The 24,077-nt window shown below is 46.9% G+C and overlaps 1 protein-coding gene across 1 annotated transcript in view; it reads left to right on the top strand.

Moving 5' to 3' along the window:
- PREP (prolyl endopeptidase) overlaps nt 1-24,077 on the top strand; it is a 574,937-nt gene that overhangs the window by 28,286 nt on the left and 522,574 nt on the right. The window contains exons 2-3 of the mRNA XM_069235420.1: nt 2,285-2,359; nt 7,045-7,178. Of these exons, the coding sequence (XP_069091521.1) occupies nt 2,285-2,359; nt 7,045-7,178 (209 nt within the window). The remainder of the gene's footprint in view (nt 1-2,284; nt 2,360-7,044; nt 7,179-24,077) is intronic.

The following is a 24,077-nucleotide window of genomic DNA, read 5'->3' as shown; positions in this document are numbered from 1 at the left end:
TTGATTAATGCCATAAAATGTTTGATAATAAAGCCTTGTGGTGGCTAGAAAGAGGGAGCCTTGCAAGATAAGAGGCATACACTAGTTGCTCATTTAGATGTATTGAGCTTGAAGAGCCTCAGTTGTGTGGCGGGGAGCATCAGGCTGTGTGAATGGATATTGGATGATTGTGGACTGTGTATGTTTGAGTACTAGTGAGTGAGGGATGTTGTGAGATAGGTGAAAGGCTAGATTGTCTCATCCTGTCAAAAGAATTAAAAAGTCTGTTTCAGGATGTCGCCCTTGGATGTTGGAGTCAGTCTGTATTGGAATAACTGCCACTTCTGTTTTCACCAGAAGCACTTTGGTGATCACAAGTTTTTATTTCATTACTTGATTGCTGTTTCCGATGTGACCCGCATTGGAACTTAGCACAAATTAATAAGTTGGCTTTTGAAGAAATAGACAAGACGTTGAAAAGATTTTCTCCAAAAGCAGGAACAATAAATTGAGCTCTTGTGGTTCACTGGTTGTTGCTGTTTTAAGATGTTTGCTTGTGTCACCTGGATTTCCATCTTGTAGGGTTGCAGCCTGACAGAAGTGATAGTAACCTGAGCAATAGAGATGTCGTAGCAGTGATGGTTTTGTGTTTCTTAGATGACATTTAGCAGTGTTATTTTGAGTCCTGTCGGTGTTCCATGGAGCTGCTTATACATTCCTGCCTCCAAACTGTGAGTCCGGAGGTAATGGCCAGAATTTATTGGCCAACTCACAACACTAGCCTTTTGTTGGAATAGCACTGACACCAGAGTTTGATGAGGATTTCGCTCAGGGTGAGATGTTAGTGGCAGCCTCCATCATGGTGGATCGCAGCATAGGGCTTCTCTTTTTCAACAGTTCTTCCCCTCAATCAAGTAGAATGGGTTTGCTGCGATGTAAGGGGCAACTGAGATTTTTTTGCGCTGGAAGGTCATAGTGAGTCTCCTTTCAGTCACAATAAGCAGCTTACTGTATAGTTAATTGACTTAAATTTACCTTCAGAAGAAGGTCTCCTGGGTTTTGTAGAATATGTTTTCTCTAGGGTTTGCACAGTATGTGATTAATGGAAGTGGAGAACTTCTAACCAAATAGTGCTTGAAAAGATCTTAGAAGTTGTAAAGGGGTAACAGCAATGTTGATAATAGGATTGTCCCCAGCTTCGCTTCAAGATGGCTCCTGGTGTGTGGGTCAATAGCTATAGTCCTTCAATATGGAATTTTAGATATGAATTTAGAGTAGCCTATTTGTTATCCTAAAGAGTAGAGATTAGCAGGTGGGCATACTGTTTCTTCATGCTTTTGTGGTTCTTTGGGCCCAGTGAGAGGCTGTTTAGCTCGGTCTAGTCCAGGAGTTAGACTGCAGAGCTCCTGTTAATCAGCCAGCTTAATGATGTTTCTCAGTGTGCCTTCTGTGCTTCTTCTACATATCTCTTTTGTATGTCCAGGCCCCCACTGCGTCCCTTCTGTGTCAATGTGACCCTTCTATACCTCTCTGTCTCTCATTTTCTTGCCCTCAATGTGTCTCTTCTGTATGCCTAGGCCCCATGTATGCCTTATTTGTCTTTCTGCCTCTCTCATGCAACTTTTCTGTATATTTGTCTCTTTGCCTCATCAGTGTGTTTTTGTCTCCTCTTCACTTCTAAGTGCCTTGTGCTTAGGCTGATTTCCCTCTCCACTAGCCAAGGTTTATCTCACCTCTTATCACCCACCCATCTTCCTAGCAAATGCTGATTGTGTTGAGGCGCTTTCCCCTAGCCTTTACTGAGGGTATCACATAATGTGCTCTTTATGCTCCTCCAGGGCACTGACCTACTCCTTGTTCTCTTCCCATGTAGACAGCTAACCCTGCCCATGAGAAAGTCAGGCAATTAGAGAAGAGGTGACTGGGTTTTGGAAGAGGATGAGAGTATCCTCATAGTGCCATCTTGTTAAATACCCTTCTAATGACCCCTTCTCATCACTAAAAAGAATGGCCTCCCAAGCAGGAAAGCTCCTAAACACTGTATTTTGTATAACAAGTTGTACCATGAGACACCAGTGGTAGGGTTCTTCTCCCTTTGCTTGGTTCAGAGATCGTTCAGTGTGTGATTCTCATCTGTTTGACAAGACCTTCATCTGAGGCAAAAGAGTGAATGACTTGAGACAAGTGGAAGGCAGTTTTACTTTAAGCTGCAGCTGACTGTTCATGTGACAACATTTTTAATTTCCATTCAATCTGAGAGAACTGCTAAATGTTTAGATTTTAAAATAAGGATTTTGTTTTGCAGATTGAAGACTACCATGGTTGTAAAATCCCAGATCCTTACAACTGGCTTGAAGACCCAGATAGCGAGCAAACAAAGGTAAAATGCTTATTTGAGCTATATTAAAAACATTTATCTTAATACCCATTTATTTCTGCACATTCCATTTTTGTAGCACAACTGTTTAGAATGACAGGTGGGGGGCACTAAGCTGATCACATGTGAGGGAGAGAGGGGAAATTCAATTCAGGGAAGTAGTGTGACACTCTCTGTGATTAGGGAGGGGCTCTTTTGTAAGACCAGATACCCAAAGGGTCTGGCCAGATTTCCTTTGTGTGCCTGAATGTAGATAGCTAGTACCACCCTCGTCTAACTCCTCCGGTATAGATGTAAGCTCAGAGCTAACTGGAATATCCAGTGGGTTAGGATGAATATTGCTGCAGGAAAAATTGATAGCTAGGGGTCAGTTGTGTTTTGGGTATGTCAGAAACCATGGAGTAACAATTGGTGGTAGAAGAATATAAAGTGGGGAGAAGTCGGATGGGCGACTGGAGGGAGAATGTGAATCCTGGTTCAGATGCCTAAAGAACAACCGTAGAGTCATAAACTTTAGGGATCTGAATGATTGGTCTCCAAATGAGAATGATTTAAGGCACTCGGCTGTCGAACCAATGCTTTAAGAATGAGCAAAACCAACATTAGTATGAATGTTGTCTTAATTGTCTCTGATTGTTTGCATGCAGTTTTGGATTATAAGATCTAGATTATTGAACCAGGGTAGTACTTGTAGAGCTTAATTTTTTTAAAGCCTGTATATGATCATGCTTTTAGACTTCTTTTTAATATTTTTTGCTTTCATGATTTTATTGACAGGATTGACATTTTTGTTTCATTTTATTATCTGATCAGACAATAAAGAAAGATTAGGGTTTGGAAATTGGTAAAGGGAAGTTGGAGGGGTAAAGCACACAGCGATGGGAGAGTCAAGGTTTTTGGTTGCAGGAAATATTTGCTGAGGAGGTGGAAGTGGATAAGGAAACTCTAAGTATCTCCAATAGACATTCGAGGCCAGATCTGGGCTGGGATTTGTAGAGAGGCCCACTTCCTTTCAGCTGAACAAGGAAATGCCTGCACACTGATCTAGCTGCAGTAAACATTTACAGAATATAGAATCAGTTAGACAAGCATCCTATCCAGTAATCACATCCTTCTTCATTTAGGCTTGCAATCTGATCTCCTAACCAGAGACAGGATCATAGACATTTCACATGTCAAATACACCTCAGTGGCTGCTCACAGTCTTCCTTGTTTAACCGATGCACATAAAAATTGAGTTCCTGAATAAGGAGCATTTTGTCACTGTAACCACTGCATTTCAAGTGCAAGTCATCCCTGTTTGCATCCTAAAATGTATATAATGCACACTGCAGAATGACTTTGCCTTCTGAAACAGTAGACTACTTTGCCTGCACCAGACACATTATGATGGATAAGGTTAAAAGAGGTGAGGTGGTTGAGCTCACACATAGAGCAGTGTGTCCCCACTGAATCCCTGCATGGGAAGCAGTGGTTAGTTGACTGATCATAACTGTTGTGGGGTAGGTGAATGACTGAGATGGGCTGGTGTGTTGTATATGCCCAAAACCCTTAAATCAGAGCCTGCATATTTGAGCAGCCATTGGAAGACAAAAAACAGAAGAGTAATAAATCAGTAAATGAAGCCTGAAACTGAGAATGGTGTAGCAGTCGGTCATTCTGCACGGATGTAGGGGGGTGAGGTGGCAATTACGTATGGCATCTATCCCACATGAAGCATATGTTTAAGACTCTGGTACTTAATTTCGGATCAGTCATGCCCCTTCCAACATATCCCTAATTGGCCTGGGTCAGAGCTTGCCTGGCTCGAAGATGGCCAGCTTCTATGTGAGCTCCTTCGGCTGCTCACATCATCCTGCATAATCCTGTGCCATGGACACTATAGAAGCAGCTGCTGGCGCCATCCTACCTGTTATTAGATGCAAGGACATTGCATCTGCTGGAATTTCCCCTTAAATCGGCGCCAGGGACGCTGCTGGCTCTTGCTGATACGGGCCGCGTGGACTGGGCCATGCATGCACCGTAGGCCGGATGGAGGATTTGCAGGTGCTCTGCGGGCTGCTTGCCAGAGCACCCATTACTTGGAAGGTGGTCCCGTTGCTATAGCCGCATCAGCCCGTGGTCAGCTGCGGTCCTCTGAACCCCTGATTCCCAGAAGGGGGCTCTGTGTCTGTAGCCGCATTTCCGTGGTAGGCCTGAGGTGAGTTACAGAGGCTGGGGCATCTGGGCGTCCGTGAGGGGTGTTCATTGGTTGGGCCTGCGCCCCCCTTTGATTGCTCCAGACTGCCTGCCAGAAGGGCCGAGCAGCTTTACCAGATCTTGTCTGGTGTGTTGCGGCCGACAGCCGCCCTGTCTTCCCCCCTGTTGGATGAGAGTGGCACTGAGGCAAGCTGGGCCCTGGGGATTCTGAACACTGTCACGGCAGCAGCAGGGGCCCGGAGCCTGTGGCGCCATCTGCTGCCCCCCTCCTTCCTCAGCAAGGCTGCCCGCTGGTATGCTGTTCAGCTACTATGGCAGCTGTGAGGTTGTTGGCTGCCATGGGGCAAAACTATATTTCGACCAGCAGAAGACTACTCCCTCCCCTCCTCCCCCCACACCACCCTCCTGCAGGATACCAGAGCAGAGGCACCCATGGTGGCGTCTGATGCCTCAGACCAGAGATGGGGGGGTTAACTTCCACATCTCTGGCTGGAACGCAATGCCTCTCTTCCTTTGTCTTTTCCCCAATTCCTGTTCAGCAAACCGTGGCATCATTTTCATACTGGGGTTCATCCTGGGACCACACGATGCCTGTGGCAGAAGCTGGTAGTCTTGCAGACTGGGTCGCTGTTTTATTTCCCTCAGATCCCATTGGAGTAATGAGGGTGGCTCCCCCTAGGGCAGGAGTGGTTCAAAACTGGCACATTATAGGGGCTCGGGTTACGGCACATCTGAGACTTTTTTGAGGAGGGTGTTGTCTGTGACTGGACTCAGATGAGCTCTCAGTGGAATGCACCATCCGTCCTAGAAAAGTTCCACTTCGACCTGGCGCAACACGCTTGGTGAACCTTATTGGACAAGTTGCTAGCGGGACCACCACAGTTGCCTGCTCTGAGTCACCTGTTGCAAGTGCCATCGCCACAGCGAGTAATCGCCAAACTTTATGCTCTTGCAGAAGAGGCTGAACAGCCCGGGGTCACCAGAGTTTGTCTGGAGTGGCAGAGGGACTTGGACATAGAGATTAGTGATAAGCAATGAGTGTATTGTAGTACTGTGGTCCAGACTGTACCTGAATGGCCATCACCATCTGTATTCTATGCCCCAGCTCGACTATTTTGGTATGATCTGCATGATGATTCCCGCTGTTCGGTAGGGATGGGGCTGGAATTGCACATGTGCCATGGTATTGCTCTGATATTCAACGTTTCAGGCTTGTGCTGTTCCGGGAGCTGCAGGAGATCATGGGAGAAGCAGTGGTGAGTCCTTTTGGCACTCCTAGGCTTTGACAGGTACTGCTGGCACAGCGGCCGGTGGCAATGCTCTGAATGAAGGGTCCTCTTCCTACATTGCAAGAATGGCATGCTGATATGATGTACTGCAGCACTCTAACCGACGCTAACATTATCTCATGCTGCTTTGCATTTATCCGAAGGACATTTAGGGCCCATACCAGATGTATCTGTTGCGCACTAGGAATGCTGGCGTACTGGATGTAGCTGAGAATTAAGAAGGTACCTGCTGCGCTGTTAAGTTGTTGATTATTTGCTAGATGGGGCGGGAGCTGATGTGCCTGTTGGTGAGTTTGGAGCTTGCTAGCGATGTAGCATTGGCTCCTGCTGCTGTTCCACTGGGCCGGTACGGGACCCAGGGTGGACCAATCGGCCACTGGACCTGACGCTGTTGGGCAATCAGCACTTGTGGTGGGAAATGCCTGTTTAATCATTGACTGTATTCATTGTACTGTCAGAAATATGCTCATGCCTGTGCTCACTGTAAGTTGGTAATTATCACTTTTATGTTCTGTGGACCGCACCAGTAATTGCTATGTCATCATCCACTGTATGACTGTTATGCAAAATGAAAATACAGTTAAAAAAATAGCCCCTAATCGGACAACCCTTAGCTCCTTCTCCAATCACTACAAAGCCTTAGCATGAAGCTGTGTGGAAGGCGAACATCTCCCATTCAGGATTATGGGTTTGAGCCCTACCTGATTGAATTCTGTACATTAATAGCAAGTGGAGTGTAGAAAGAGGATTATTCAAACTCGAGAGTATTGAATAAAGGAGTTGCATGGATTTTAAATACACCTGTGTGCACATGAAGCTACACTGCTGTGTTCTGCAATATAGAATGCCAACTAGGCAGGTTTTATCCAAGACTCAGATAGCACATTAAAGACATTATGAGTCTGCATGTTTGCACTCAAATAAACAAACAAATGTGCACCCACTAATCATCTCATCTCAGTCCATATTACATCCTGAATCTATGTCTCCACTTTAAAATGTCACTCTTGCCATCACTGATTTAAAGGCCACTGCATCTACAATTTGTTGCTCAATTACTCCACAGGGTGATTAACTGGAATAGAGGACATTTTTAGTATCCTCTTGATTTTTGGATGTTTTGCTTTGGGAGTGGATACTGAACTCTGTTGGAGCCTGGTTCTTGCACCAAATCCTTCATGGAGTCTTTTGTTGTTGTAGGCATTTGTGGAAGCCCAGAACAAGCTTACAAAGCCATTCCTAGAGCAGTGCCCGGCCCGAGGATTGTTCAAAGAGCGAATGACCGAATTGTATGACTACCCGAAGTATAGCTGCCACTTCAAGAAAGGAAAAAGGTACGTTAGTTTGCATACCATATATTTCCTGAGAAAAAAAATAAACATTACAATTACCTGTCTGTAAGTGTACTGAAATAACAGCGCATTCACCCTGTGCATCCTATGCAAGCCTTAATTAATAAAATAGATCCGCTGTATAACCAAGTGTTTCCCAGTAGATTTTGCTTGGAAGTGCAAAAATATCACAGAGTACTCTAAGGCACTGTGGGCATAGTGGCTATGGGCTCTTTTAGACAAGGACTGCTCCAGTTGTCTGATGCTTGTTTTTTTAGGTCCTGCCTTAAACAACACGTGCTGACTATTGAAAGACATATTGTTTGGCTTACAGTCCTCCCATTACTTACCATTGGCTTATTTCATTGCCACTTTCATTTCTTGCATCTTCTTGATCAACTGTAGTAGGCTTCCTCTTCGTGTGTTTGTCCCTCCCTTCTGCTGGTGCATGGACGCATTACTTGTGTCCTTCGACTACTCTTGTTTAGGCGCTACTTTGTTCTTTATTTTAAGCACTTTAACAGAGCATGTTTTTTTCAGCTGTCTCCTTTATGTAGTCTCTACCTCCCCGGTGTCCTCCCACCTGCCGACCTTCCACTGTCCATTTTTTTATTTATTGATTTCCCCCATACCCTCCCTCCCTCCCTGTTGCCCTAACTGTACTTTGTGAATCAGTTGCACTGCTGTACAACATGGCTAAAGCCCTCTCACCCGTCAGCAATAAAAAAGCGCTATGATAGGACTAGCGCCTGGCCGCATCGTAGCATGTTTGCTTTTTTCACTTTCAGCCATGGTGCACAGCAACCACCCTGCTGTGCAACATAGCTAAAAACAATGACAAAGCCTATACCTCACGTAGGTGAGACCTGTTGGCCATGCTAATACTTATGTTTCCATGCTTTCCCCTATCAGTGCTGGTTATGGAGACCCTTCATGGTCTTCAGCGTTTTACCCTCATTTTGTTATGTCCTTGTTATTAAGCAAAATTACAAAACTATTTGTCTCCATTATTAACAGCTTTAAACTTTGTGGATGAAGACAATTGTGGGCAAAAATGGGGTACAGTATCATTCATATTCTGCACTACATATTTCACCTTATTCACGTGGCTCAACCCCTCTTACAATGTACTGGATATCGTGTGTTTTCTTAATGAATTTTTCTTATAAGCATCTCTCTTTTATCACTGGATCTTGAAACACAAATCTACCCAATCCGTCTTTATTCGTGCAGACGTCCTAGGTCTACTTTTTGATGGGTGACTACTGTGATGGCACAGAGCACATCAGCTAATTGCATAATCGTACAACATATGAACCATTAGACCAAGGTGGGTCTCAGTGATTAATGACCAGGTTTGCAGCAGTAGTTGGTCGGTACAGTGTCGCACATCTTCTGGAGGAAATGGACATATGTTGGTCTTTGTTTTTTCGTGATAGCATGCCGAAAACAGCTGCTGACAAGCTGCGAGACGTGTCTGAGTCTGCGCTATTTGATGCTACAGTGGTACCCCACATGTGCACATTCTCACCAGTAACATAGGTTGAGAGGAACTAAATACATGGTAGCAGGGCCCCCAGTCGCTCCTATAAAGAGTACACCAAACACTCCAGAGGTTTTATCATCTTTTCAGAGATCCTAGGTAAAAGCTTCAGTCCATGCATTTCTTAGAAGTGAGCCTCTGGGGAAATCGGGCTTGGAATAATTATTCCTGCACTTTTACTGATTTTATTTTCCCAGAAGCGTTTTACTGTATTATACATATTGAGGGGCGCGTGCTCCAAGATGGATGCTTCTTTCTGGAGCTGTGGTGCAGTTCAGACCACAAGACCATGCTTTTGGCTCAAAGCGTGAGGTGTTACTGAGGACTAGTAGATATAGTTCACAGAAGCTGCGTCTTCCTCACTGGGAATGCTGTAGGGCTTGAAATCTGGACAGCGTCCTGCTTTCTCCCCCAGTTGCATGCATCTGAGATGCAAACCTGGAATCAAAGTTTGAGTAATTAGAGAATGAAGCAAAAGCTTGATCTGACTTCTGGGGATGACACTTCTGCTGAGAATGGGAACTTGAATACATGATTAAATTTTTTTTTTGCCTACTACACTCTTTGATGGTGATCTGGACAGGACAACCTTTGTTGCTAGTCTCACATCCATTCCATAAGAATCTCCTGAGCAAGAGATAGGGCATAAGTACAGTGCTGACTGAACTGGCAGATTTTAGCTAGTGTGAGTAAGTGACTCACGTTGCCCTGTTAAAAAGGAACACATTGGTGAATGACTTCAGAGTGACATCTTCCCTGATCTAAGCCTTGCACGACTGAGGTGCAGAAAAAGCTTGCTATCCATTTAACGGATATCAAACACACAAAAGGTTATAGGAGGAACGCTTTTAATAAAGTGTAATCACTGGCTATCGCTTGCGGTAGCATTCAAACCCATCGTTCTTTTGCCCCCAATGCCACTTCAGTTTGCCCCAGCCATCTGCTAATCAGTTTTGACCCTGCTCCAATGGGAACAGTCTAGCCTGAACTGCCAGGCCAGGTCCTCTGTGAACCGGAACATAATCATCCAAGACTGGTTTCGCCCTGATTAGGGCTGTTCAGTCAGGTGTAACTTAGTTTTGGTGGCAAAGTGAGCACGGGACCCTCGTCTGGACATACCCTGCCACTTAGGGCAGTACACCAAATACACAAATGGTGATGGGAGGAATGCCGCAGTCAGGGTGAAACTCCTATCCCCCTTTGTGTGTTTGATGTCAATTAAAAGGGGTCTTTCTTCAGAGAAATGGAAACATATCTGTGGTTCCCAGCAAGGTTGCTGGTTCAGAAGGGTGAAAAGATCCCCTTGTCTTTTAGGTAATATTTCTCATTGGGACAAGAACATGATCGTAGTGATAAGTCCACTTATCAGTTTTGCTTGTGCACAGTGACAGTATAGGTCTGGACCCAGTTTGAACTGTTTCCACTCGATGTCTTTTGTAGTCCGTTTTATTAAAAACCCCAAAGTGATGCTTTGTTGAAGGTGATGTTTTTGAAAACTGTTATAGGTGCAGAAATTGTTATGCCAACGTTTTCCACATCGTCCCCCCACTTGGATTTCCCAGGGCTACAGCACATTTGCTGTGCTTGTGTTTTTCATGTAAAGGTTTTTGAAGCTGGGGCAATGGATTCCTGCTGGGGTGAAATGGATTCACAAATCTGATATACTGGGTAGCTGTGCACCTGCTTCATGGCTCTTGTAGTCCCTTGCATAGCAAAGTGCAGTCATTCATGCACTTAGCAATATGATTCAGTTGTAAGTGCTTCACTCAGCTTGAGTGTCATGCTTAAGCACAACACAAACATGCAAAGGGCATAACAAAAAAAAACAGAAATATGGTATTCTTGCTGTGTTCTGTTGTCTCTGTCTCCCAGTCAACTTCTTTAGCAGAACACCAGCACTGGGGTGCTCAAGACGCGGATTAGAGCCATACGCCACTGAGTGAGTAGCAGCATTGCCCTGCCAACACACAACCAAACTAAACATTTATTACATATTTAACTAGAAATGTATCAAGGCCTATTACATCTGAGGAAATCAATATTCATCACTTTTGTGCCTGAAAAATTTGTGAGACCATGTAGCCAAAAATGTTTGTACCGCAGTGCTCCCTTTCTAAGGCCTCCTTAGCTCGCAGAGCCCTCTGCACTCTTTGAGGAATTGTCATGTGCCCTCAGATATCCAGCCCCGCAGTCTGAACCTACTCGGCAAACAAATGGCCAATGCTGAGGGCATTAGTGCCATTGTAGTAGAAAGCGTCCCCAGCCTTAAGCACCGGCCAAAAAACCTGGGAAATTCTAGTCCACAATACCTGGCATGATTATTTAAAAAAATTGTGAAGAAAAAAGTCTCTTTTTGGAAGATGAAGTTCTAACCATGACAAAGGCCGCTTCTGAGGATGGTGCCCCCACAAAGGAGTCTGACTCCCAACCCCCAGTTTCCTAATGTCCACTGCTCCCCATTTAAGGAGACTGCTTTTCATCTGCTTGGTCACAAGACTGTTTTGTGGTTTAGCCACTCGTGTCACCTGGGAGACTTTGCATTCCCTGAGGTCTGAGCGGTGTTGGTCTTTCTTCAGTTTTCTCCATCGATCACCCACTTATTTGTCTCTGTGGTACATGCAATCACAATTTGACAAATGAGGGAAAGCTATCACTTGGTCCGAGGGAAAGCTGTACTTGGTCCAAGGGAGTACCATTTTACATCTGACATGAAGGCTGTGGTTGGTCAGAACATATCCTTGGACAGGTAAATCATAACTGGTTTTCTCTCTCTGCATGTCCAGCCATTCCCAAGTGCCTGTAAGTGAACTACTTTACACTGCAATGCACTGATTTTCAAGTCTCCTTCGTACTGTATCAAATACTTCGGGGCTTTGAGTCGGTCCGCTATTTACAATTAGTTGGCTTTATTGTTTTTTCTGTATTTTATTTTTATTATAGGTAAATAACCATCAAACAATCAAGCACATATTTGCTGAAAATGTATAAACATCCATAAAAAACACACACACACTTTAAAACACTTAAAAATATAAATATCACAAAAATACAGAATTAAGACAAAGGATCACTTCATAAGATTTTAAACTTAATCATCCCACAGGTTGACACATTTTTGTGTAGGGCTGGAGAGAGCAGTATATAGTTCTTCCTGTTGCCTGGCATTTTGCAAAAAAAAGTTGTAATTCATTTAGATCTGTATTTTTGCAATAATAACTAAAGAGCAACCATCATGGAGATACACTTTAGTATATATATATATATATATATATATATATATATATATATATATATATATATATATATATATGTTCGATGGCATGTGTAGCTGCAGATACACATGCTGTGCACATCCCGCCATCTGGTGTTGGGCTCGGAGTGTTACAAGTTGTTTTTCTTCGAAGAAGTCTTTTCGAGTCACGAGACCGAGGGACTCCTCCCATTTCGACTCCATTGCGCATGGGCGTCGACTCCATCTTAGATTGTTTTTTTTCCGCCACCGGGTTCGGACGTGTTCCTTTTCGCTCCGTGTTTCGGGTCGGAAAGTTAGTTAGAATCTCGGAAAAAACGTCGGTATTGTTTGCGTTCGGTATCGGGTTAGTTACAACAGATCGACACCGAATTTAGAAGAGTTCCGGTGGCCCTTCGGGTTTTTTTTCGATCCCCCGTCGGGGCCTGGTCGGCCCGGCCACGTGTGAATTCAAGGCTGATGGAACGGACCCCATTCCGCTTCTGTCCAAAATGCCATAACAAGTATCCGTATATGGATCAGCATCTGGTCTGTAACTTGTGCTTGTCCCCAGAGCACAAGGAAGATACTTGTGAGGCCTGTCGAGCGTTTCGGTCCAGAAAGACGTTAAGAGACCGAAGAGCCAGAAGACTGCAGATGGCGTAGACGCCGACAGAACAAGAGCGTTTCGAGGAAGAAGAGGAAGCTTTCTCTATCCAAGAGTCGGACTCGGAAGAGCTCGAGGCCGAAGAAACGCCGAAAACCGTGAGTAAGACGTCGAAACATAAGACTCACGAGAAGTCAACAAAAGCCCAGGGGACGCTACCGCCAACAGGCCATGGCTTAACCCAAACAAGCGGTGACCGAGCCAAGGCACCGAAAAAGGGCACGCTGGTGTCGAAGTCATCCGACTCCGGTCGAGATACCGCCACACAGCAATCTCGGACCCGAGACATCGGCTCCGAGAAATTTCGGCACCATCACAGCGGCACCGAACAAATTCGGCATCGAGACACCACCACGCCGAAAATTACAAAGGTTTCTTCGGAGCCTAAAAAGACCTCCGAAAAAGTTTCGGTTCCGAAACATCCAGCCTCGGAGCCGAAAACAGGTTCCTATACAGAGGAACAAGGATTGACCTCCCAAATGAAAAAACATAGATTTGGAGAGGAACTTCAAGCTGTAGAGCCAGACTATACTCAAAGGAGGCTCCACATTCATCAAGACACAGGGAAGATAACCACTCTTCCTCCAATTAAGATAAAAAGAAAACTTGCCTTTCACGAAAAGAACAAGGAGCCACAGGCAAAGGTGGCAAAGAAAACAACTCCACCACCTTCTCCACCACCATCAGTGCACACATCACCAGTAGCAACTCCTCCACTGATGCACTCCCCGACTCATACTGCCATGAGTCAAGATGATCCCGATGCATGGGACCTTTACGATGCTCCAGTATCGGACAACAGCCCAGACTCGTACCCTACCAGGCCGTCCCCTCCTGAGGACAGTACATCTTACACACAGGTGATCGCAAGGGCAGCTGCTTTCCATAACGTCACCTTGCATTCAGAACCAATTGAGGATGACTTCTTGTTTAACACGCTAACCTCCACTCATAGCCAGTACCAAAGACTACCTATGCTCCCAGAAATGCTAAAACATTCAAAACAAATCTTTCAAGATCCTGTTAAAGGCCGAGCCATAACTCCAAGAGTGGAGAAAAAATACAAGCCACCGCCAACAGATCCTGTTTATATTACAACGCAGTTAACTCCAGACTCAGTAGTTGTCGGGGCAGCTCGTAAGAGAGCAAACTCTCATACCTCGGGAGACGCACCACCTCCAGACAAAGAGAGTCGCAAATTTGATGCTGCAGGCAAAAGGGTTGCAGCACAAGCAGCAAACCAATGGCGCATTGCCAATTCACAAGCGCTTTTGGCAAGATATGACCGAGCATACTGGGATGAGATGCAACATTTGATAGAACACTTACCCAAGGAGTTCCAAAAAGAGCACAACAAGTGGTTGAAGAAGGACAAAGTATCTCTAATAATCAGATACGGTCTTCAATGGATGCAGCAGATACGGCTGCAAGGACAGTAAATACTGCAATAACAATAAGAAAGCACGCATGGCTCCGCACGTCAGGCTTCAAGCCAGAAATTCAACAAGCTGTGCTAAATATGCCATTTAATGAACAGCAGTTGTTTGGGCCGGAAGTCGACACTGCTATTGAGAAACTCAAGAAGCACACTGATACGGCAAAAGCCATGGGCGCACTCTACTCCCCGCAGAGCAGAGGCACCTTTCGCAAAACACCTTTTAGGGGAGGGTTTCGAGGACAACCTACAGAAACCACAACATCACAAACAAGGCCCACTTACCAAAGCCAATATCAGCGGGGAAGTTTTCGGGGGCAATATAGAGGGGGACAATTCCAAAGAGGTAGGGGAAAATTCCAAAGCCCCAAAAGTCCTCAAAATAAGCAGTGACTCACAAGTCACCCATCCCCATCACATAACACCTGTGGGGGGAAGATTAAGCCAATTTTACAAACATTGGGAGGAGATAACAACAGATACTTGGGTACTAGCAATTATCCAGTATGGTTATTGCATAGAATTTCGAGAATTCCCTCCAACAGTCCCACCGAAAACACACAGTATGTGGAAACAACATCTAAATCTTCTAGGATTAGAAGTTCAAGCATTGCTCCAAAAAGAGGCAATAGAATTAGTACCAAAACAAGAACTAAACACAGGAGTTTACTCACTGTACTTTCTAATACCCAAAAAAGACAAAACTCTAAGACCTATACTAGATCTCAGAATATTAAATACATACATCAAATCAGACCACTTTCACATGGTTACATTACAAGAAGTAATCCCACTGCTCAAACAACAAGACTACATGACAACACTGGATCTAAAGTATGCATATGTTCGATGGCATCTGTCGCTGTAGATACGCATGTTCTGCAATAGCTCGCCATCTGGTGTTGGGCCGGAGTGTTACAAGTTGTTTTTCTTCGAAGAAGTCTTTCGAGTCACGGGACCGAGTGACTCCTCCTTTTGTCTCCATTGCGCATGGGCGTCGACTCCATCCTCGATTGTTTTTTTTCCGCCATCGGGTTCGGACGTGTTCCTGTCGCTCCGAGTTTCGGAACAGAAAAAAAAAGTTAATTTCGGAAGATTTTCGTCGGTATTGTTGCGTTCGGGATCGGCGTACTTACATTCAACACCGCATCGAAGATCGAAGAGCTCCGGTGCCCTTCGGGGTAGTTTTTCGATCCTCCGTCGGGGCCTGGTCGGCCCGACCGCGTGCTGAGGAACGCCGATGGAACGGACCCCTTTCCGTTTCTGCCCCAAATGCCACAATAAATACCCCTACACAGACCAACACTTGGTCTGCAACCTGTGCCTGTCACCTGAGCACAGCGAAGACACCTGCGAGGCCTGTCGTGCGTTCCGGTCCCGAAAAACACTCCGAGACCGTCGAGCCAGAAGACTTCAAATGGCGTCCGCACCGACAGCCCGACGGGAGTTCGAGGAACAGGAAGAGGAAGGTACCTTCTCGATCCAAGACTCAGACTCCGAAGGATTCGACGATACACAAACCGTGAGTAAGACGTCGAAAACCACACAAAGAAACATTTACAAGGCCCAGGGGACGCCACTGCCACCAGGCCATGGCTCAACCCATAAAATCGGTGACCGACCGTCGGCACCGAAAAAGGCCCAAACGGTGCCGAGATCGTCCGACTCCGGTCGAGACACCGGCACGCAGCCTTCTCGGGACCGAGAAAGTGCTGGAGACAAGCCTCGACACCGAGATGCCGGTGTGGACACGGCTCGACGCCGAGACAGCGGCACCGAAACAGATCGACGCCGAGAGGTTTCGGCCCCGAAAAGGAAAAAAGTCACCTCGGAGCCGAAAAAACACGCAGACAAAGTTTCGATGCCGAAACAAACTGCAAGCGACCCAGCTTATACAGAAGAGCACTCGCTAACCTCCCAAATGCAGAAGCATAGGTTTGAGGAAGAGCTACAAGCAACTGATGCGGACCATACGCAAAAGCGTATCTTCATTCAGCAGGGGACAGGAAAAATAAGCACCCTTCCCCCCATTAGGAGAAAGAGAAGGTTGGAGTTCCAGACGGAACAAGCACCACAACCAAAAGTGGTGAAAAGAGTTACACCACCACCCTCTCCTCCGCCCGTGATTAACGTTTCACCAGCACAAACGCCATCACACTCCCCAGCTCACACCACCATGAGCCAGGGTGACCAAGACCAGGACGCATGGGACCTATACGACGCCCCAGTGTCAGATAACAGCCCAGAGGCATACCCTACAAAACCATCTCCACCAGAAGACAGCACCGCGTACTCTCAGGTGGTGGCTAGAGCAGCACAATTTCACAACGTAAGCCTCCACTCAGAACAGGTCGAGGATGATTTCTTGTTCAACACACTCTCCTCCACCCACAGCTCCTACCAAAGCCTGCCTATGCTCCCTGGTATGCTCCGGCACGCAAAAGACATATTTAAGGACCCGGTCAAAAGTAGGGCAATCACACCAAGGGTGGAAAAAAAGTATAAGCCGCCTCCTACGGACCCGGCTTTCATCACAACACAGCTGCCACCAGACTCTGTTGTTGTAGGAGCAGCTAGAAAAAGGGCCAACTCTCACACATCTGGAGATGCACCACCCCCAGATAAAGAAAGCCGCAAGTTTGATGCAGCTGGTAAGAGAGTCGCAGCACAAGCTGCAAACCAGTGGCGCATCGCAAACTCCCAGGCACTACTTGCGCGCTATGACAGAGCCCACTGGGACGAGATGCAACATCTCATTGAACATCTGCCCAAAGACTTCCAAAATAGGGCAAAACAAGTGGTTGAGGAGGGACAGGCCATCTCCAACAACCAGATCCGCTCCTCCATGGACGCTGCAGATACAGCTGCACGGACAATTAATACATCTATAACTATCAGAAGGCATGCATGGCTCCGAACGTCTGGATTTAAACCAGAGATTCAACAAGCAGTTCTCAATATGCCTTTTAATGAAAAAGAACTGTTCGGTCCAGAAGTGGACACAGCGATTGAGAAACTCAAAAAAGATACGGACACTGCCAAAGCCATGGGCGCACTCTACTCCCCGCAGAGCAGAGGGAATTACAGCTCATTCCGTAAAACGCCCTTTCGAGGGGGGTTTCGGGGTCAAAGCACACAAGCCAGCACCTCACAAGCCACACCGTCCAGTTACCAAGGACAGTATAGAGGAGGTTTTCGGGGACAATATAGAGGAGGGCAATTCCCTAGAAATAGAGGAAGATTCCAAAGCCCCAAAACCCCTACTACTAAACAGTGACTCACATGTCACTCACCCCCTCCACACAACACCAGTGGGGGGACGAATAGGTCATTATTACAGAGCATGGGAGAAAATCACTACAGACACTTGGGTTCTAGCAATTATCCAACATGGTTACTGCATAGAATTTCTACAGTTCCCTCCAAACATACCACCAAAAGCACAAAATTTAACAACACACCATTCCAATCTCCTAGAGATAGAAGTGCAGGCACTATTGCAAAAGAATGCAATCGAATTAGTGCCAAACACACAAATAAACACAGGAGTTTACTCACTGTACTTTCTGATACCAAAGAAGGACAAAACACTGAGACCAATCCTAGACCTCAGAGTAGTCAACACTTTCATCAAATCAGACCACTTCCACATGGTCACACTACAAGAAGTATTGCCATTGCTAAAGCTGCACGACTACATGGCAACTTTAGACCTCAAGGATGCTTATTTCCATATACCAATTCACCCATCGCACAGGAAATACCTAAGGTTTGTATTCAAAGGAATACATTACCAATTCAAGGTACTGCCTTTCGGATTAACAACCGCACCAAGAGTCTTTACCAAATGTCTAGCGGTAGTCGCTGCACACATCAGAAGGCAGCAAATACATGTGTTCCCATATCTAGACGACTGGCTAATCAAGGCCCATTCGTTAATAGAGTGCTCAAATCACACAAATCATATCATACAAACCCTCTTCAAACTAGGGTTCACCGTCAATTTCACAAAATCCAAAATTCGGCCACGCAAGGTACAACAATACCTGGGAGCCATAATAGACACATCAAAAGGAGTAGCCACTCCAAGTCCACAAAGAATTCAAAATTTCAACACCATCATACAACGCATGTATCCAACACAAAAGATACAAGCAAAGATGGTATTACAACTCCTAGGCATGATGTCATCATGCATAGCCATTGTCCCAAACGCAAGACTGCACATGAGGCCCTTACAACAATGCCTAGCATCACAGTGGTCTCAAGCACAGGGTCACCTTCTAGATCTGGTGTTAATAGACCGCCAAACTTACCTCTCGCTTCTGTGGTGGAACAACATAAATTTAAACAAGGGGCGGCCTTTCCAAGACCCAGTGCCACAATACGTAATAACAACAGATGCTTCCATGACAGGGTGGGGAGCACACCTCAATCAACACAGCATACAAGGACAATGGAACGTACATCAAACAAAACTGCATATCAATCACCTAGAACTTCTTGCAGTTTTTCAAGCACTAAAAGCTTTCCAACCAATAATAGTTCACAAATACATTCTCGTCAAAACAGACAACATGACAACAATGTATTATCTAAACAAGCAGGGAGGGACGCACTCCACGCAGTTAAGCCTGTTAGCACAAAAAATTTGGCATTGGGCAATTCACAACCAAATTCGCCTAATTGCACAGTTTATACCAGGGATACAAAATCAACTCGCAGACAATCTCTCTCGAGATCACCAACAGGTCCACGAATGGGAAATTCACCCCCAAATACTGAACACTTATTTCAAACTCTGGGGAACACCTCAGATAGACTTGTTTGCGACAAGGGAGAACGCAAAATGCCAAAACTTCGCATCCAGATACCCACACAAGCAATCCCAAGGCAATGCCCTATGGATGAACTGGTCAGGGATATTTGCTTACGCTTTTCCTCCTCTCCCTCTCCTTCCTTACCTGGTAAACAAACTCAGTCAAAGCAAACTCAAACTCATATTGATAGCACCAACTTGGGCAAGGCAACCCTGGTACACAACGCTGCTAGACCTATCAGTGGTACCCTGCATCAAATTGCCCAACAGGCCAGATCTGTTGACACAGCACAACCAAAAGATCAGACACCCAGATCCAGCATCGCTGAATCTAGCAATCTGGCTCCTAAAATCCTAGAATTCGGGCACTTACAACTTACCCAAGAATGTATGGAAGTCATAAAACAAGCAAGAAGGCCATCCACCAGGCACTGCTATGCAAGTAAATGGAAGAGGTTTGTTTGCTACTGCCATATTAATCAAATACAACCATTACACACAACTCCTGAACATGTAGTGGGTTACTTGCTTCACTTACAAAAATCTAACCTAGCTTTCTCTTCTATTAAGATTCACCTTGCAGCAATATCTGCATACCTGCAGACTACCTATTCAACTTCCCTATATAAAATACCAGTCATTAAAGCATTCATGGAGGGCCTTAGGAGAATTATACCACCAAGAACACTACCTGTTCCTTCATGGAACCTAAACGTTGTCCTAACTAGACTTATGGGTCCACCTTTTGAACCCATGCACTCCTGCGACATACAGTTCCTAACCTGGAAGGTGGCATTTCTCATCGCCATTACTTCCCTGAGAAGAGTAAGCGAGATTCAGGCGTTTACTATACAGGAACCTTTTATACAACTACACAAAAATAAAGTCGTCCTAAGGACCAATCCTAAATTTTTGCCAAAGGTTATTTCACCGTTCCATCTAAATCAAACAGTGGAACTTCCGGTGTTCTTTCCACAGCCAGATACCGTAGCTGAAAGGGCACTACATACATTAGATGTCAAAAGAGCATTAATGTATTACATCGACAGAACAAAGAACATCAGAAAGACTAAACAACTCTTTATTGCATTTCAAAAACCTCATGCAGGAAACCCAATTTCAAAACAAGGTATAGCCAGATGGATAGTTAAATGCATCCAAATCTGCTACCTTAAAGCTAAACGACAGCTGCCCATTACACCAAGGGCACACTCAACCAGAAAGAAAGGTGCTACCATGGCCTTTCTAGGAAACATCCCAATGCAAGAAATATGTAAGGCAGCCACATGGTCTACGCCTCACACATTCACCAAGCACTACTGTGTAGACGTGTTATCCGCACAACAAGCCACAGTAGGTCAAGCTGTATTAAGGACATTATTTCAGACTACTTCCACTCCTACAGGCTGATCCACCGCTTTTGGGGAAATAACTGCTTACTAGTCTATTGCAGAACATGCGTATCTACAGCGACAGATGCCATCGAACTGAAAATGTCACTTACCCAGTGTACATCTGTTCGTGGCATCAGTCGCAGTAGATTCGCATGTGCCCACCCGCCTCCCCGGGAGCCTGTAGCAGTTTGGAAGTTACCTTCAATTATTTATATATGTATCATCTCAACCTTAAATAAGTGCATACTTAGTCACTCCATTGCATGGGCACTATTACTACAATTCAACTCCTACCTCACCCTCTGCGGGGAAAAACAATCGAGGATGGAGTCGACGCCCATGCGCAATGGAGACAAAAGGAGGAGTCACTCGGTCCCGTGACTCGAAAGACTTCTTCGAAGAAAAACAACTTGTAACACTCCGGCCCAACACCAGATGGCGAGCTATTGCAGAACATGCGAATCTACTGCGACTGATGCCACGAACAGATGTACACTGGGTAAGTGACATTTTCATTCCATATACCAATACATCCTTCACACAGAAAGTACCTAAGGTTTGTATTCCAAGGGATACATTACCAATTCAAAGTGTTGCCATTCGGAATAACGACTGCACCAAGAGTTTTTACAAAATGTCTAGCAGTAGTAGCTGCACATATCAGAAGGCAGCAAATACATGTGTTCCCGTACCTAGACGATTGATTAATCAAAACCAACACGCAAAAACAGTGTTCACGACACACAAATTACGTCATAGAAACCCTACACAAACTAGGTTTCTCAATCAATTACTCAAAGTCACACCTTCTGCCGTGTCAAACACAGCAATACCTAGGAGCAACAATCAACACAGTAAAAGGGATTGCCTCTCCAAGTCCACAAAGAGTCCAAACATTCCAAAATGTAATACAAGCCATGTATCCAAACCAGATGATACAGGTCAAATTAGTAATGAAACTCCTAGGCATGATGTCCTCATGCATAGCCATTGTCCCAAACGCAAGGTTGCACATGCGGCCCTTACAACAGTGCCTAGCATCACAGTGGTCACAGTCACAGGGTCAACTTCTAGATCTGGTGAGGGGAGGAGCCAAGATGGCGACCGGGAAGGACGCTTGATTAAGCGCTCCTCTCGGGCTCGCCACGTAAACATTTGCGGGGCGCTTCTGGGGCGCCGCGGTCGCGGCCCTGTGGCGGGATCCGCTGCTGGGACCGCTCTCCCCTCGCTGACGGCTCCGGGCACGATCGAGCGGCCGGGCAGAGGGGCTGCCGCGGAGCCGATCGGAGCCGGGAGCTGCGGCCGCCATTTTGCCGGCTGTGTCGGGCTGGATGCGGCCCTAAGGACTGGAAGAGAGGTGGGTGCGCGGAAGCGGGAGCGGCCCACCTCGCGAGGGCGATAAGCCCATATTTGGCTTCAATTCTGCCCTGGGTGCCCCCCCCTCCTCGTCCGCCTATCGGCCGTCGCAGTTTCCCCTCCCCCCCAACCAGCAGTGGCGATTTAACAGCGGGGACTGCAGGGACCCCGGGTGGATGCCCCCGCCGCGGCTGGAGTAGAGCAGAGAGACGCGCCTCCCCCTCCGCAAAAGGCCCTGTGGGACCACAACAACAGGCCAGGGGCGAATTCGCTTCATGAGCGGGTCGGGACCCGCTCCCTGGACTCCCCAGCTGCTACGCGTGGTCACGGGCCCTATCGGGCGGCTGTGAGCTCGGCCACAGCGGACGCGCCCTCTCCTGGAGGCCGCTGGCGCCGTCTCCCCTTGGGGTGGGGTTCTGCACCAGATTTGGAGGCCCTGACGGCGAGACGGACATACGGCGTCTGCGGGGCCCGCCATGAAGGGAACTGGGAGTCATTGCCCTTGCCTTGCACCGACTACCCCCTCCCGCCCACGAGGGGGGATGAAGGACGGGAGACGAATCCTGTCGTGGGCCACTGGGGGTGCCTCCCTATCTCATGGCTGATGGCGTGGAGCGCCCGTCCCGGGAATCGTCTCTGGACTTGCAGCTGGATATCGAAGCCACCGCAGACATGGTTCGCGTAGGGTCGACCAGGATCAAGCTAAGCCATATCCTCTGTCAAATGGTGCCGACCTGCACCACAGGGTGGAACAGTGCTTAAAGAACTGTGCGAGCCCGTAACACACTAAGTGAACACACCTGGGAATACCACTCCTCTACTTCACACCGAAAGAGGACCTAGAGCCTGGAGCTGGCTGCTGACCGGGGGCTCGAGGCACGCACGTGGATCCAGCGACGGGAGGTACTAGACCGCCTGAATAAGATCCCATTAAGAGTACCACCAGCAGGGCCGAAACCTCAAAAACTGAAATCTGCACTGGTGTGGCCCCGCGGGGACATATATGCCCTCCTCGCTTGAAGGGCCCAGAGAAAGTAGGTGAGCGCGTGATTCTAGGAGGAATCAGGCCGCAACAGATAAGTCAAAATGGCCGGAAGGCTCAAATCAGCTAAAAACCAGGATCGGAACACGCTAGGCCAGGCACCCGGAGATCAGCAGCATACGCCCTCCCTGCAGTCGTTGGAGTCCACGCTCATGTCACATTCCTCGCAATTCGAGGAAATACTACAAGCAATCATGGACACTAAAACCTCACTGGAGACCAGGATAGACACGGTATCGCAAGACCTGAACATCCTCAGAGTAGACCATGGCAAACTATCTGATAAAGTGAAGACAACGGAGGCGGTGCTAAGTGAACTGGCCCCCACGGTAGCGGATAACCAAAAACAAATTCTCCGTCTAGATGCAGAAGTAAAGTCACTGCTGAGAAGAGCAGAGGAGGCGGAGGGCAGATCCCGTTGCAACAACATACGTTTTCTTGGTTTTCCTGAAAAATCACTGGATCAAAGCTCAGAGCTCCTGCTGGAACACTGGCTAATTAAAGAGGTCCTGAATGGAACCCCATCCAAATTCTTCTCAGTGGAAAGAGCATATAGAATCCCCGGACGCCCCCCGGTACCGGGCCAACCTCCGAGACCGCTGATAGCTAGGTTCCTAAACTTCAGGGACCGGGATACGATACTCCAACAGTTCCGCAGCAAAGGCCCATACAGGTATGAGGACTCGACTGTTTACGCTTATCCAGACTTCACCCAGGAAGTGCAAAGGCAACGCAACTCCTTCACCCAAGTTAAACAACGCCTCCGGGAGTATGACATAAAATACGCATTAATGTTCCCCGCTAAATTACGGGTAACAACAGATGAGCGCATCCATGTGTTCGCCTCACCGGAAGATGCCTGGACGTGGATGCATGCCAAAGGCATCGCCCAACCCCGCGAGGCAGCCGGTACCGACGAGAACTGGTCAACGACGAAACCTAGGAAACGATCCAAGAGGCACGCCAGGGGTCAACCCACGTTGGAACAGGCTGCAGAGGAGAGAGCCAGGGCCCTTAAAGAAACCCCCCTACTAACTCAGAATTCCTTTGAGTCACTCAGGACCCAGCCAGTGGAAGGCTCGGAATCTGACTCGGTCAGCTCGGACTCTACATTAAGGAGGCATTGAGGGGCCCGGAGCTCACCCCCAGGTCCGCAGACACACTCTGAACAAACACTACTGAACTATCCCCCAAACCCCCCCCCCCCCCCCCCCCCCCCCCCAGGGGGGACCAACCGCCACAGCCGGAGTACAGAACTGAACTTTGCGACTTCCTCCTGAAGTGGGTGATCACATCACCTGAACTTATGTATCCTTGCACGTTTGCTCTTGGAGATAACTCCTTTATTCATATTGTGGGCGGCGTGGGGCAGGGGGGCCGATGGCTGTGCCCTGGGAGCGCCCCAAGCCAATTGCGG

This window comes from Pleurodeles waltl, chromosome 5 (assembly GCF_031143425.1).
Source record: "Pleurodeles waltl isolate 20211129_DDA chromosome 5, aPleWal1.hap1.20221129, whole genome shotgun sequence".
Classification (NCBI taxonomy): Eukaryota; Metazoa; Chordata; class Amphibia; order Caudata; family Salamandridae; genus Pleurodeles; species Pleurodeles waltl.
The sequence above is the reverse complement of the archived record's forward strand: the minus strand, read 5'-3'. Positions and strand labels throughout refer to the sequence as shown.